Raw genomic sequence first — 15,939 nt, forward strand, 5'->3', positions numbered from 1 at the left:
GTTGAGCTGAAATATTAGAATCAGTGCCATCTTTAAAGACAGTTCCAGAAGGCACATGTATGTTTATGGGACAGTGTGAATCTAACTCTGTGAGAAGATTACACAATAGTGTACTTTATCTAAAATAGATGAAAACTTTTACTGCCATCGTGTCACCAGTCGTAGATTTATGGATTGGTTTAGTTTGTTTAAATATTTAACAATGCAAACATATAATGAAGCCTTGATTAATCAGCGAATGAGTAATACACTTGTTTTTGTATATGGCTAATGATGTGGCGCTGTGGTCATTTTTTGGTGGTTTTAGGACCGCCGTTATTGAAATTGCAGTCATTCTCTGCCACAAACATCATTCATACATTAGGCAATCTCATGGAGCATCTTACAGAAGTTATTAAGCAATGGAAGCTATTAAAATGAATTCTGTGGCACTAACAGTCCTAACAGTGACTCTCTCAGACCTTAATGTTCCCCTACCAGGAGTTTTGTTATAAGCTTCTTGTAGGTTCATTAACTTGGCACTGATTGTTTGTGAGACATCGTTTTTGATTCAGTTATTTATGTGATTCATAACCACGGGACCTGCAATTGAAGCTTTTTTTTGTTTATTATTCTGGGGCAATAGATGTCTCATGCACATGTCATATTTCTAGAGAAGTGACACAGTTTCAACTAACTGATCTCATCTCCAGAAGTGGCTCATAGCCCTGGTGGAGGAACACTCGAGAAAGGGGAAATATTTCAGCAGAAAACTTCTCCTAACAAAGTGATTCAATCTGGCTGTATAGGCTCAACTCCAATTCAAACAGTCAATATGAGGACATGAAGGTAGAGGCGGCGAGAGAGGGATGGTGGCTCTCTCATCACACGGTGGAATGCAGGGCTGTGCTTCGTGGCGATTGTCATTATTTTTCTCCCTGAGGGTGCAGAGTCTTAAAGCCCACAGCTTCTTTTTGTTACACACTCCGCATACCTGCCGCCTTACACGCTCATATTCCTGGCAGGTTTCAGTGCTGTTCTGCAGCACAGATCACATGCCTGCTGGTGTGAGTGAGGTTAGCGAGGTGGGAGAAGATGGACAGGTACGAGTGTCCACGTGTCTGCATAAATATCTCACGGTGATTGTCTCTATCTCACTTCTGAGGTGCTTTGCCACATGTTAGCCTCATGCAACCGCCCCATAAAAAGCCTCTCTGCTGCTGAAGATCAGTTTTGGCAGCAGAATTAGAGAGGCTGCCCGAAACTGCTTCAGGCTGCTCCTCTCAGATAAATGCTCGGTGTACACTCGGGGATGTTTCTTCCATCACTGTCATCTGTACTGCTGAAAACACAAAACTGACCGCTTTAAAGAATAGCCTCTAATTCAGTTTTAAATTGTTTTCGTGTCAGGGGTAATGACAGTTTCCCCTCCTGAGGAATTATAATTCCTATACTGACTGAAATTGCAGTTTAAAAGATCATTTGAGACCAGGTAACCCACTTAACACTTTAAGATGTGAGCAATATGCTTGTTATAGTTTTTCCTTGTAGTAATGTGACCTTGGGTGACTTAACGGGGAGAAAAAAAAACTCTGAATAAATCATTTTAACAAGAGTCCTAATCTACATCATTCACAACATTCATATCTTTGTCCTTTTCAGCCCTTGGAACGTGGTTGGACGCTTACGAGCACTTTTGACAATAGCCAGATAAACAATATAATGGGATGAATCTGAAAACATAATCGCCTTTTCCTAATGTTTGAAGTCAGGACGAGATATCACTCCACATATATGTGTGTAATCAGAATGTTTGTGTGTTTGTTAGTGTTGGATTACTTGCTACACTGTCTGACCTGAGATATCCTCAGTCCTGCAGCTCTTTGATACAGACAAGGCTATCCCTCATTACTCCCAACTCTACCAACCTGGTTCTGAAGATAAGAAGCAAAAAACACCTGTCCTCTGTTTTCTATCACTGTTGCGTACACAGAGAACTCCCTTTTTAGATAATTTCCCTTGCGCAGTGCTTTTGACCTGATATCATTGTCGTTGTTGTGCTGTGTTTTGTTTTGTTTTTTTTAAACTTTTAAAAAACTCCCTCAGGGCTAATGGTACCTGCAAAAGTGAACTGCAGGTACTTATTATATATGTGGTCCATTTCCAATAAATGCTCTTACCCTTTAGAGATTGCAGATAGTTCATGTTTATTTTTTGCTACTGATCTTGATAGGATGATTTAGTGATATTTGCCAGCTTCGGATGGATCTTTCGTGTTGTTCTCCAGAGCTTTCTTGTGGGCGATCATTCTGTGTTGGCGAGTTCAGACAGATATAAGAGCTTTTACTTACAACTGCAACTGAAATTTCTGCATATTACAGCAGAAATGAGGCATTTTTTTGGTGAAATGTTCTGACTGCTATGAAATGTGAAACCGGAGTTACAAATTAGAGCCTCTTGTGAGTTAGTTTTCAACTTCTGAAACTTAATTTTGTCACTAAATAATATTACACAAAACCGCTTACTGGTCGGAAGTGTATCTGGTTTCTTGCCGTTTTGTTTTATTGAATATTCAATCAAGGTAAAAAATGGAAACAAGAGATTTCCACAGAATGTGATATGCTATTAATATTTTAGCTTTCGTAGAGGCAGCTTTGGGTCAGATCAGAGACTCCAAAATAATGAAACCTGAGCTGACAAACCCATACAGGCATATGCCGATAGGAGTTTGGAAATGTCGCTCAGTTTGTGTCCCCAAATCCAATATTCTGTGTAATATTCCTTCTTTGTCTTTTTCAGTTCGTGTTGCTGGGCAAGATCAGCCAGACCAACGTAATCAAACTCAAAGCCAGCTACAAGCTACTCTACGATACCTTGAAGAGGTATGTTTTACTGTTTTTTCTTGATGAAACTCCTTCACATTTGTATTGTACATTTCAATCAATATTTGACCACAACAGAGCTGAGCACAGCACATCAAATAAATACATAGAGACCTGTGGTCAATTTTCATGACAGCCAGAACGCTTCCAACAGAAGTGTCCTTGAACAACTTCTTATCAGATCCAATACTACTCTAGTGTACTCGAGGGAAAAAATATAGAGGTAGCTTCTGAAGACACAATTTAAAGCTTGGATTGGGTTTATTTATCACTCACTTTTTGGGGTCGAAAGTCCTAATATGTACAGCATTTGTTCCTGAGGGAGTGTAAGCAAGTTTCAACCAATACAACTACTATTGAAAACCTGTTTAATGAAAAACGTCCCCTAAACATACTACTTTTTAATCCTTTTCAAATCCTGAATGGATTCAACAGATTCGTCAAATCACCAAGGTGCATATTAGAAAATGAAATTAGCTTCTGAGACCCCAATTACTTGATAAAACAAGAAAACCTGAATACACACATTAAATTTAATTGGATCGGTGCTCAGAAGTGTATCATGGAAATCAGCAGTTACTGTATGTTTACAAGCATTTTGAAAAGGTTGGATTCTGGTAACTTGCAGTTACATGTTTTGTCCTTTATCTGACAGTAAAGGGCTGTTTTCCTGAGAAAAGAATCACAAGGTCCAGTCAACTGTTAATTAATAAAGCATGACAACTTTCTCATGTGGTGTTATGACTCACCATTTCCTGAAAGCAGGAAAACTCATGCTCATATTTACTTTTTTTAATGGCCAAACGAACTAAAAATTCAACAATATTCCATGGTCCTTGGGACGACCTAAATAAGGATCCAGTGTTTAATCCTAATCAGCTTTTGGACTGTTACTGTTTTTAAATGAACCCAGAAGTTATATGAGGTGTATATACAAAATACCACATACTTAAATCATCGTTTTAACCAACAGTACTCAGGATTGTGAGATCCAGCTTTTGGGAGAAGCAAAGCGATGTCGTGCTGAGCTGGAGAGGCTTCGGGCCAAGGTGGAGAGTACAGAGGAGCAGAGCACCTCGGAGGAGCCTCAAAGTGAGGTCAACGAACTGAGGCAACGGCTCCTCCAGGCATACAATGAACTGAAAGGTGCTGAGGAGAGAGAGTACAAGACACAACATGAACTGAAGTGGTGAGCTGTGTATATATACACAGATTTACACACACCATTATTGCAATCATTGATGCTGCACATTTCATTTTCAGTCAGGTATCGAGTCAAATGAATCAAATAAAACTGCCATTTGATTCAATAAAAGACATCCATTACCAATTTCTCTCAAATTTCGCTGCGGCTGTGTCACAAACACGCACACACACACACACACACACACAGAGAAATACACACTTCACACTTCTGAGAGGAACCCAAGAGACAGAAGAGAGTAAGGACAAAACACAGAAGTGAAATTGGAGTGGTGAGGAGAGTGGTTGTGTACGTTAGGAGAGGAGTGCATGGACGTATACACACAGGAGAAAGATGTGCGCACACAGTTACATTTAAGTAACTAGGGACCAAACACTGAGGTGAGCTACATGAGGCAGCATCTTTTTATTGGCTTTGGATGGAGGTGAAGGTGAAAGAGTTTAAGAAACACACATACACACAAATGGTATTGATGCTGTGTTTGTGCATCGCTTGGCCTGCAGCATTTCTTTCACTTTAATATGAATAAAAACAATACTTTCTAAGTGAATTTGTTATTATCTTGTCGGTTATGTTTACTTGCTTGAGCTCTCGACACCGGTTAGTTTTTTTTTTTACACCAGTCCTGTGGTTGTTTCTGTTCCTCTTCTCTCATCCTTTCCCTTCACTCCCATGAGTCTCTTCTCTCATTGCAAGCAATTTCCCTCTCTTCTGCTGCAGGTTTCTCTTTCCTCCCCCAACTCACTCAACTCTACTTGTCCAAAAGGTCAAACACACCCACAGAAATGGAAAATAACAGACTCATTCGAGTATCTCTCGCTTCTCTGTACACAAACTCCATTTTTTTCAAGTGCCAAAGGGAGGTTACTGGAATATTGCTAAGCAACATGATAACATACACCAGTGGTTCCCAAACATTTTGGCTTCCGACTCTTGAAAACAACGTGATGTCTACTTGTGACCCGTCAGAATTTTGAGCTGAAATTGAGCGTGGAACATCACTTTACTCTGCATTGAACATTCCGTTTAGTACATGATAATGTAATCATCTGAGGAGGTCTGACAAGTGTACGAAGCTTGGATGAAATCCATGAAAGGAATGGAAAAGCTACACGCATACAATAAAAGGTGGTAATAGCTTTTAACATATGCATGAAGTTTGAATGACTGTGGGTAATTGTGAAGAGGCTAAAGAGATCTAAAGTAGAGCAATGTTTGGGGAAAAAAAAAAACCAATATCTTACATGGGCTGCACAGTGGCTCAGTGGTTAGCACCGTCGCCTTGCAGCTAGAAGATCCCCAGACTGTGTCTCGGCTGGGGCCTGGAAACTTTCTGCTTGGAGTTTGCATGTTCTCCCTGTGCAAAAACATGTTCGGTAAGTGTGAATCAATGTGAGTGTGCTTGTTTGCCGCTATGTGCAGCCCAGTGATAGACTGGTGATCTGTCCAGGATGTTCCCTGCTTTCACCATAAGTCAGCTGGGATACACTCCAGCCCCTCTGCGACCCTAATGAGGATTAAGCGGTGTATAGATGATGGATGGATGTATCTTGCCTTGTAATCAGATTAATTTGACTTTCCCTGGTTGGCATCTGGTTTGGAACCTCTGACGCACATTATTAAGAAATATTTTATCCAGCTAAAACTCTGGAGCGATAGTCAAATGAAAATTTATCTTGGAAAGTCAGAAGAAGAAAAAAAGCTCTACTGTAATCTTGCTAATAAACCTTATTTACTCAATCATTACGCTTATCTTTCCCGCATTGCATTTGACTTTGGATTGCCTCAGCAATATTAAGCCCCTCGCTGCACATAAACTCGACACTGTATGGCAAAGATATGATCTGTGGTGTGGTTTTTCATGCATAGCACACACACACTGGGGCAAAGAGTTGTAGGCCCAGCAGTAATTGAAATATTAAATGAAAACCACTTGCAGAGCATTCTCTGAGAATGCAGTAATAGACAGTATTACACACTGAGTGTGCATATTATTTGTGGCAGCATTTGCTAGTGAACTCTCTTTTACGCTCACCATCTAGTTTGTCCCTCTCCTTCCACTCTTTCTTTCATCCCCTCTGGCCTCAGCTATTCTTTCTCTCCCCCTTTTTCCTGATTTTTTTTTTCTGTTCTTTTTCCTTTCTCCCCTCTTGCCCACATGGCTATCGGTCTGCATATGACAAGCAGATGCTCACCATGCAAATATGCCTTTTAAAATCATCGTGTCCTTTATCTTTAGCCAAACACATACACAGGAATTCAGCACTTTTCCCCGTCACGTATTGTAGCATTCGTGCATTTTTCTCCGTATATCGGTTAATATCCAATATATATACACTTGTCAGGAAGATTAATATCATTTACTCTGTGAAACGTGCAGCTGTACAGTATGTGCTATTGTAAGGTTTTTCATAATGACAGAGCTGACTTGAAATTATTTCATAAAAACTTTAATAAACTGCTCAAAAAGCATCTGCTGCAGGGGGGTGAAAAATTCACAGACACAGTTTTATGTGCACGTTCATTCTGTACCTACAATTTATGTGCTTACGTAAGATGAAACTTGTGCCCTATGTATGCATTTATACACTATTTGTGTCTTTGCCAGTCCAGCATGTAGTTTTTTTTTATTAAATTACTAATATAAGCAACTTATTAAAACACTTTCTGACATGTATTTTAATAATATATGAGTTCTGCATCTTTGCCTTTTGGTGGGAGTTTTGTAAGAAACTGCATATTAGTCAGATTTTAAAAATGCAAGTGCTGGTTCAGGTTTGTGCATTCCTTTTTCAGGTGAAACAGGAACTGAAACGTGACATTTCTGTCTCTTAAAAACTCATTTATGTTGTTCTCTTTTTAACATTCTCTCTTCTCCACTCCTATATGCTCTGCTCGTCTCGCTTCGCCTTACCTCACCTCACCTCACACTTATGCAGTCTCTGGGAGGAGAAGCAGTATCTGGAGAAAGAGAATGAGATTCAGACAAAACCTGCTGTAAGTTCATCAATTCACCGTCCAGGTCTGGTTTCTGAGGCGTGGATTACTACTAGAACAGCGGTCTTGAAAGAGGATAAATATGAGTTTTACTTTAAGCCTTCATCCAAACTTAATCCCTCCATATGAAGACTTGCAATGTGAAGCTAAAACGTTTTTCATTCCAACCTCCCATTCAATCAAAAGAATGGTGTACGAGTTGGACAAGTTTTAATCCTTGCATGGAGAGAGGGTTTAAACGGTTAAGTAGGCAAGTCAAGGTAGCAATGACACAAAGACTACTGATGTAGCATAAAGATTTCATCCTTTCATTTTATGACATAGACTATGCATGTTGTATTCAAAGGAACAAATCTGTAAAAATAGGAACATTCTTTCACTGGCATTGGCCCGTATCCACTTGATGCTGTGTGATGTCGCTAGTACTTTGTAATGCTGCAGAGCGTGTTAATACTATTTTACTTTTTTATTCATTCTTTAAGAAGTCAATCACAATATAACGTACCTCTTTCACTATGCGGATGGGCATGAAAATCGACAGTAATTGTGGAATCATCAGCTCTATAAATCAGTTTTGTTTTAGATAATCTAGTGAGAAGTACCAGAATAAATCTAAGATGCTTTGGCTAGCCTCGAGGAGCACCGCATTTACAATTCTCCAGTCGGATAACTTTCTAAATTCTGCTGCCTCTTCCTGTAATGGCAAAAAGAAGCTTAGAGTCTGAGCTTTGGATAACTTGTAGATTGAATTCAGCAACTTACACTACTGACTGCGGGACATGTTGTGATTGCAACTATCACAAATGTGCTAAAAACTCTGACTTATGATGTGGATTTGTAGGATTTGAGCCAGCAAGAAATACAAATACATGAACAGAAAAAATAGACTAGTTAATGAAAAGCGTACTTGCTACCTGTATGAATTTGTGCTCCACAGGAATAAAAAAAATACTCTAAAGTATTTACATCAAACAGTCCACATTTCTTGTATTAGAAGTGGGGCGTCAAATTATATTCAAGCATCCAAGCGAAGAAAGCATTGCTTGTATGAATTAACGAAGACACTACCTTTGCTCGAACACTTCAGGCAGTTTATTCAGTTAATGGAGTATATGTGTAAAAGGGCATTTTGAGTGTCTTTCTCAGTTTAATTGAAACAACATGCCATATTGAACCAACATGTTTGTACTCGGGGGAGTTTGCAATTTCCATACTCTGTAACACACAACCACACACACCTGTCAAACATGATTAATAAGCTTACATACAGAACATTTCTAATCATTTTTCTTTGTCGGGTAGATACAGAAAAAAGCCACAAGTTGCCCTTTTAGAAGTTGGAATGAAGATAGCTGGTGATTATTTTCATAGTTTTGCCTGCAGAGTTAAATCACTGCCATTATTAATTAAATACTGTTTTTGTTGTTCAGATAAAGAGCATAATTAACCCAGAACTAGTTACAGCACCTGCAGAAACAACTAAAAGACTTTGCAGGCTTCCTAACAATATGATAATACATGAGAGTCAAGTTCAAGAAGAAATTTTGCTGCAAAATTTGGTATTTCTCATTAATACATGAACCTCTGACACAGCAAATGCTTAAAGTGAAAGTGCTTATACCTATAACTCCTCCAACTCTGAGTTATACTTAATGCTCAGACTCTATGAGGAAAAACTATTTTATTTTCACTTCACCTCAATTAAATTCTCACCACTGACTTGATATTCTTGATGTGTGATCTAATTTTTATGCTGTCGGTGGGTCCTGCAGGGGCTGGACAGCAATATAAAGGCCATGCAGGACAAATATGAGGATCTGAGGAAAGAGGTGACCCAGAGACAAATAGAAATCAGGTATCCCATCTTGAAGTTCTAACTTTAATCACTCAGTTCATGAGGTCTTCATTACACTGTCTTAATATCTATTTGCTTCTTTTTAATAGCTATATTCTTGTATTCATCTATGGCTTCCAGTTAATAAGAAGCACTTCAGCTGCTGCTAATGAAAATTGCTCTGAAGATAAATGTACTCGTGTGTTCATTTTTCTCCCGTGTCTCCCCACGCAGAAGCTTGATGGAAGATGTGGAAACCCATGAAATGCAGATATTGAAAGAACAGAAACAGCTGGAAGACAAGAAGGGGATGATAGAGCTTAAAGAGGTCTGTGTGTGTGAGAGAGTGGGCATCGCTTATAGCACATCATCGATAAAATAACAAATCGTTTGCGCCCTTCCATTTGTGTTTGCACGTGTCCACGTGGCTGTTACAAGGCTGAGAAAGCACGGTTCATCTGTATACCTGACCAGATTATAAAGGAGACTGAACGGAAACGCTCGAAAAGGGAGTAAGTATGTTTAACCCTTTCATAGGTTATACTGGGGAAGAGATTTCCTGTTGATGAGCCTGTTAGGATGCTGCAGTCAGATAATACAGACAAGAAAAGACAGTAAGGGCCACATTTATTCTAAAATCTCCACCTCTTCATCTAGATTCCATCTTAAATCCAATAAAATTGTAGTTTTAAATAATGTAAAAATGTTGCTCATTTAATTGTTTTTGCTGAGTGTAAACTTCTGATTGATGCTGATATGAAACACAACTACTGATGTCTATTATTCTACATTTCCTGCCTACAACCACAATTTTTCAGTTTTATACTTGTCCAGTTTCCTCTGTAAATTATGTCTCCAGTCCCCAGCTTTTGATGTTCAGCAGACTTTGAATTTTTCGTGGAACTAAATTATTTCTTCCAAATAATGAGCTGAAACATTTGGTGCTATTAGCGCCACGGTTCTAATTTAAAGGTGTCAATCCTTCTAATTTGATAACAAATGACGGCCACGTGTCAGGCGTTGTTAATTTTTGAATGCAAATGCAGCTGAAGGGATGCTTCGCTCGCGGCATCGCTGCTGTTCCCTTTTATGTTTATTTCAAATTAATATTTGGCTTGCAAGTATTGCAGAGGAACTGAGCCACGCAGGCTGTGACTTGTAATTTCAAATTCACAAAGCTGAGGAGTTCTGGGGGTGTATGTAAAAGATGGATGCACTGCTGCTATTTCATAAGATATGCACTCTTACAGAGACAGTATTGAGAATCAGAGGGTGCTTTTATCCTCTTCTCATACTTGCATTCATTCTTGGTATGTTGTTCTTTTTTTTGTCACCAGAGCTGCAGTGAAGAAGATGGAAGCTCTAAATATGGAGATTTCAGAAGTGGAGCAGCAAGTGAAGAAGGTGGATGAGCGTAACCATTCCATCAGGAGGAAGAGGGAGGAGGTGATGCAGGAGCAGGAGGGTCTCAGGGCCCAAGTAGAGGCCAGTCAGAGGGAGAACAGACGGCTGCTGAAAGAGCAGGAAGTCAGCAGGGAGGAGGTGGCTGAATTCATGGGCAACAGGTACAAACTTCCTCCACTGTCAACGTCAAAAATGGAAAGTATTAGATGACCTGATAGCTGAGAGGTGAGTGGGCATAACACAAGGGAGTAAGTGGCCTGAGCAGTGAATTTCCCCATTTCCTGTCACTGTCCACACACACAAAAATGTCCAAAAGCATATCTACAACAAAAAAAAACTATGCGGAGGGGAGGGCACTTACATAAAAAAATCAGTTTGAATAAGATAATTATTGTAGATTAAGATGAAAATACAGTATTTGATTTGGCGTTTTATAAATGCATACATGTTGCTGTGTTTTTCGTTACCAGAGGCATCTTGGAAATGAAGCTAAAGAGCATCATGTCTGACAGAAAGCACCTGTTTGAGAGCCAATCTGTGCAGCTCAGGGAGAAAAACAGGTAAAGAAAGATGTGTGACTAAGCACCCCTCCCACATGCAAATGAGTCTGCACATAACAAAATACCTTAAAGGTACCCTGTGGTGTTTTCTTCTAAATAAACTAAATACATGTTTGCGTTTAGTGTTATCCTTGAGCTCTCACAATGATGCCGAGTGCAATTCTATCCTCACAACACTAGCAAATCCAGATTTAAGTATTTCAACTCCAGCTTTATTTACATCCATATTTGCTATCTTGTAGTCTTCTTCTTCCCTGCCCTGTTGGCACATTGCTGCATGTCTGTTGCTGTTATTTAAGTGGAATTCACATGTACAAGATGCTAACCTGAGACCCAGTTATACAAAAACAACTGCACAGCATTGCTAGAGATCAAAAACTCCACATGGAACTTTGAAAATTGTAATGTTAAAAACTCCAGCACTTATTGTGAAGCATCCCTTCTTTACTATATTTTAGAGTTAAGATATAAGTGCATTATCCTGATAGATATTCACTCAAGAAGATGATGTTTTACAGGTTTGTCAGCTTCAGTATGCCCATACAATTTCACTCTGAGTTGTAATAGATTTTTTTTTGTGAGTGCATGTTTTTTGGATTAGACTTTAAGTTCAACAACAGACCAAAAAGTTCAAAACATTTAATTCCCTGCATTCCAAACACAGCTGAACAACCTTCATATTTGACAGGAATCCATATACAATGCAGTATAAAGAGCCATGTTTGAGACAATGAATTTCAGCTAGAAAGTGTAGGAGGCACAGCCTTACGATGATGATAAATATTTAAAAGGTGTCTGTGTTTTTCCTCAGGCAGATGCAAGTCCTCAAGAGGATGGAGCATGCTCTGACCATGGCCACAGAACAGCTCCAACTCACACAATCTATCTACAACAGGTTGCTGGCACAGGTGAAAATATGAAATGCTCTGAAATGTTACTGTCACATATAATACAGCTACTCAGATTTGGAGTAGTTAAAGTGATAAGTGATCTTGCTTTTTGTAGTATTTGGAAACATTTGGAGCTTTTATGTTAAAATTATGTAAAACACAGACCTTTGTACACGTACCACCTCTAATTGCAGCTTAGATTTTACCACTAAGCCTCATAATGTCTAATACAAGCAGCTTTTTTGTCTGCAAACATGTTTTTTTTTTGCTGGTGTTGGCAACCGGTGAGGAAAAATTTTCAGGTGTTGACACAGGTGTGGGAGTATTTTGAGTGCAAAATGTCACAGTGGCAATAATCACCACATTAAATCAAGAGTCTGTGTTCCACCAGAAGGACTTTTTTATATTTGTGAACTTCCTGTCGTTTTACTGATGTGCACAGTTTTTAAACAGAAAGTGGAAACAAGAAGAGAACATTACTTGTCGGAAACACATCAGCACATAACAATATGAGTGGAAATCGCTAAACTGCATCGGGGAATTCACACATTAAGGAAACAATGAAAACAACGCTGTTCTACAATACGATTCATTCAAACTGACAACCAGTAACGACTAATAACAACTCTCTCATGAACAATTACTCACAATAAATTTGACTGACGGCTGTTTAAATGAGTCTGTGGTGTTACCACAGAAATGCATCACATTTAAATTGAACAGAATGTGATTGATGGGTTTAATATTTTCAAAGTATTACATTGTGAGCTTTACACTGCATAGGGGCTAATAATGATTATTTAGTGCTTCGTGTAGCTAGCTGAAATATAATTGTGGTATTGCATTATATTTTTTGAAACCCTTAAGCTTATTCATGTAATTCTGTTCCTGCTCCAAGGGCTAGAAGCTTTTAAATATTTTGCAGTATGGCTCATACTGCTGAACACAAGGCAGTGTCTCTGGATCCAGTGGTTATCAGAGGCTCTGACATTAGCTTTGCAGTCAGTGTTTAATGTGGGAGTGAATGTGCACTGACTGAACTGTGAATGAAGTGTGAGAAGATTTGTTAAGATTCAGGGCCAACTTCAAGTGGATGAAAGATGTCATAGCAAAATGAAAATTTGAACATTTTCACTTTACGTTCTGTTCTGAGTTTTCAGTTGGACGCTGTGCCCAAAAGAGAGGCTAGCATTCAGCAACGGATGGAGCTTCAGAAGGAGGTGGATGCTCTCAAAGTCAGCTTTCAAAAACAGGTGGGGCTGTGTGGTTTAAACTGACAGCAAAAGGTGATTTAACTATATCACGGATTTATGGTGAAAATCTGTTGTTTGTGTGTGTTTTGTGGTTCTTAAAAAAACGCCAAGAGAAAAAAAAAACGCGCTTACATATTTTACTTTGCATAATCCTGCCCCTTATTCCCTGCTGCTTCTAAGGTGAGCCATTCAGAGAGAGCAGCTGCCTCACAGTACGCCAGGTTTATTTTCTTTCTGGAGCTGCTTCTGCTAACTCTTGCTGTTTCAGGCACAAGCAGAGGACACCAAATAAAGCCAAATCCCCAATAAAGTTGTTCTCATTTACATATTTTTTCTGTTGCCAGACGACAGATTGAGTATGTAATAGTGACTAAAATGCAGCCCATTTAGACTCCATGTTAACCAGCAGTCGCTTCAGAGCCATTTTAAAGCTGCAGCTCTGCCGCAATAATGGCAAACTCACAAAACAGACAAGGTAAAACAACAGCTGTGCTATGAATCTGGTAATGTTTTCATGCCAAACGTTTACTCATAGATAAAGTTAGTAACAGTACAAACTCTGCAGACAACTGTCAATCAAAGACATGGAGAGCTTTCTTCCTGAAAGAGATATGGACAGCAGCACCTCATTTTAAGCTAAATCAGACTGTTTAGAACAGAACTAAAACCAGGAGTTATACAGTCGCAGTAAAATGAACCATCTTTGCAGCATTTTGAGTTAATAAAAGACTCATTCTGGGGACATGTGAGACTTTCATTAATTTACTGAAAAGGGGCACAATCTGGGATCTTTTCATTTATGTCTCAAACCTTTTTTTCCCCCTTTCTTGTAACTTCCATTTTTCTATGTAAATGCAAGAAACAGAAGATTTCAAATAGCATAATTTTCCAATACTATATCACGCAGCAAACTTTAATGATCCCTTTGGGGAAAAGCCTGCCCTTTGCAAAGGAAAGTTTCATCATCTCTCCATCTTAGGAGACTCTGCCTTGCCGTCCCATTCTTCTCTCAATACCCGTTCAGTTTCATCCAAATAGTCGTGAGATTTTTTCAATAGCCTAAAATGTGTTCCCAACCAGCTACCAGTGGCTGAGGAGGAGAGCCAGAAGAAGCAGCAGTATGGGATGATTCAGGAGCTGCTGAGGGAGTCAAACCGCCTCAGAGAAGAGCTCCATAACCTCAGATGTCTCACACAGATCAAAGCAGAGGAGAGGGGCCAGAAGCACCGTGAACTGCTCAGGGCTGAGGTGCAATACAAACACACACTAGGACACATTTAAAACACCTTTTGATGTCATCATTAGTGCATTTAATAATTTATGAAGACACTGACAGGCACATTTCACGCATAAATGTGTTAAAAACATCAAAGAAGAACCAAAGTAGATTTAAATTTTTGGTACTTTCGGTGACAAAAACACAACTTTTGAAGAATGTCATCTATGCTAGCAATATTATATCAACACAGTGGGGTAATTTCAGAGCAATTTAGAAATATAGAAAGTGCAGTTGAATTTAATCTACAGAAGAGAGAGCAGTTCTTTCTGTTCCTTTCAAAAATTCATACGCTTTCTCTCCTGACTGGTAAATAATGAAATCCCAAATCAACATCGACCAGCTCAAAAATAAATGAAAGCGCACAGGAAGTTCATAAAAATCCATACCGAGAAAACACGACCGCTAGATCAGCTAACTTATTTATTGTTTTGTTTTTATTCATTCGGAGTCTGAAGGGGAAACCGCTACATACTGAAAAATGTGCACCCACAAGCATGAGTGTAGTTTGTTTGCGAGCACAGACATATACATATAAACACACCCACACAGAGGTGGTGATACTGGAGTTTTACCTGCTTAATTGTATTTGCAGCAACTGAACCAGCACATCCGGCGGGAGCTTCGAGAGAAAGACCTGATCATCGCGGACCACAACAAGCTCAACGCTACACTACAGCGCAGGTGCCACTGTTGTTTCCTCTATATGCAAAAAAGGATGTTCCAGAGAGGCTGTTAATATGCAGTATTAGGGAAATCATAATCACCGCCTCAAATGGCTTCACATCTTCTGTTTTTTCCTGTCTCTCTAAAATGAAATAAAATATGGAGATTTCACTGCACAATATTAATGTGGCCAACCGATAATTGATTCCCTGGTTATTTGTTTGGCTCCTCTGATCTGCATACGGGCAGGAATGACAATTAATTCAGACATCTGCACATGTTGTCTGGCTAGAAAACCATGTCGTACTAATTGGTCATACTTCAGTGTTCAGACACAGACTAATGCTGATAGCGCCACCCACTACAACAACAGCAAACTTATGAATACGTTTATTAAGGTCGCAACAGCAGAATACAGTCTGATGTGGTCGCGCTTGACATCGAATCAGCCACCCAAAATTGCAGCTAGACAAGCAAAAAGAGAGCAGGATGACATGGAAATGTTGTGTATCCTCTTGTTTACCTATCGTTGTTCGCAGCTCACATTTCACACATGAATTTAACATTGAAATTTAATGAACAGACTGAATGAAACTTAAGTTCTGTCACATTTTTTCCGATTCACTGATCGCTTGTGATGAATTATGAAAGTTTGATAATTGCTCTGTGATGATTATTCCAATTTTTAATAACTTTTTTGTCAATATTACCAAACTTTCCTTTATAAGTACATGCAGATCTAACACCCGCTACAGGAAATGTTATCTATACGGTTCATATTACTTGAATCAGCCACTGATAACTGTCACTGGCTACGGATATACATCCCACAGTAGTTAGCAAGATGGTAAACAAAGATAATGAACTCGCAGCTACCACTGGCTAAGTAAATGCAAATGATCAACAAACAGATAGGGGTAAATGACAAAAATGTCTAAAACCTGCTGTGGATGGGGAGTCTGACTTTGTAATGCAGTTGAAGAACGTGTCTAAT

General features: G+C 39.2%; 1 protein-coding gene across 1 annotated transcript in view; it reads left to right on the forward strand.

The window, feature by feature from the left end:
- The window catches only part of ccdc146 (coiled-coil domain containing 146), a 56,150-nt gene that overhangs the window by 14,382 nt on the left and 25,829 nt on the right, over positions 1-15,939 (forward strand). Inside the window, exons 3-14 of the mRNA XM_023285791.3 lie at positions 2,779-2,861; positions 3,835-4,050; positions 7,005-7,062; positions 8,835-8,917; positions 9,131-9,224; positions 9,335-9,408; positions 10,234-10,461; positions 10,771-10,860; positions 11,672-11,768; positions 12,911-13,003; positions 14,084-14,251; positions 14,875-14,963. Of these exons, the coding sequence (XP_023141559.2) occupies positions 2,779-2,861; positions 3,835-4,050; positions 7,005-7,062; positions 8,835-8,917; positions 9,131-9,224; positions 9,335-9,408; positions 10,234-10,461; positions 10,771-10,860; positions 11,672-11,768; positions 12,911-13,003; positions 14,084-14,251; positions 14,875-14,963 (1,373 nt within the window). The remainder of the gene's footprint in view (positions 1-2,778; positions 2,862-3,834; positions 4,051-7,004; positions 7,063-8,834; positions 8,918-9,130; positions 9,225-9,334; positions 9,409-10,233; positions 10,462-10,770; positions 10,861-11,671; positions 11,769-12,910; positions 13,004-14,083; positions 14,252-14,874; positions 14,964-15,939) is intronic.

This window comes from Amphiprion ocellaris, chromosome 21, assembly GCF_022539595.1.
Source record: "Amphiprion ocellaris isolate individual 3 ecotype Okinawa chromosome 21, ASM2253959v1, whole genome shotgun sequence".
In the NCBI taxonomy this organism is placed as follows: Eukaryota; Metazoa; Chordata; class Actinopteri; family Pomacentridae; genus Amphiprion; species Amphiprion ocellaris.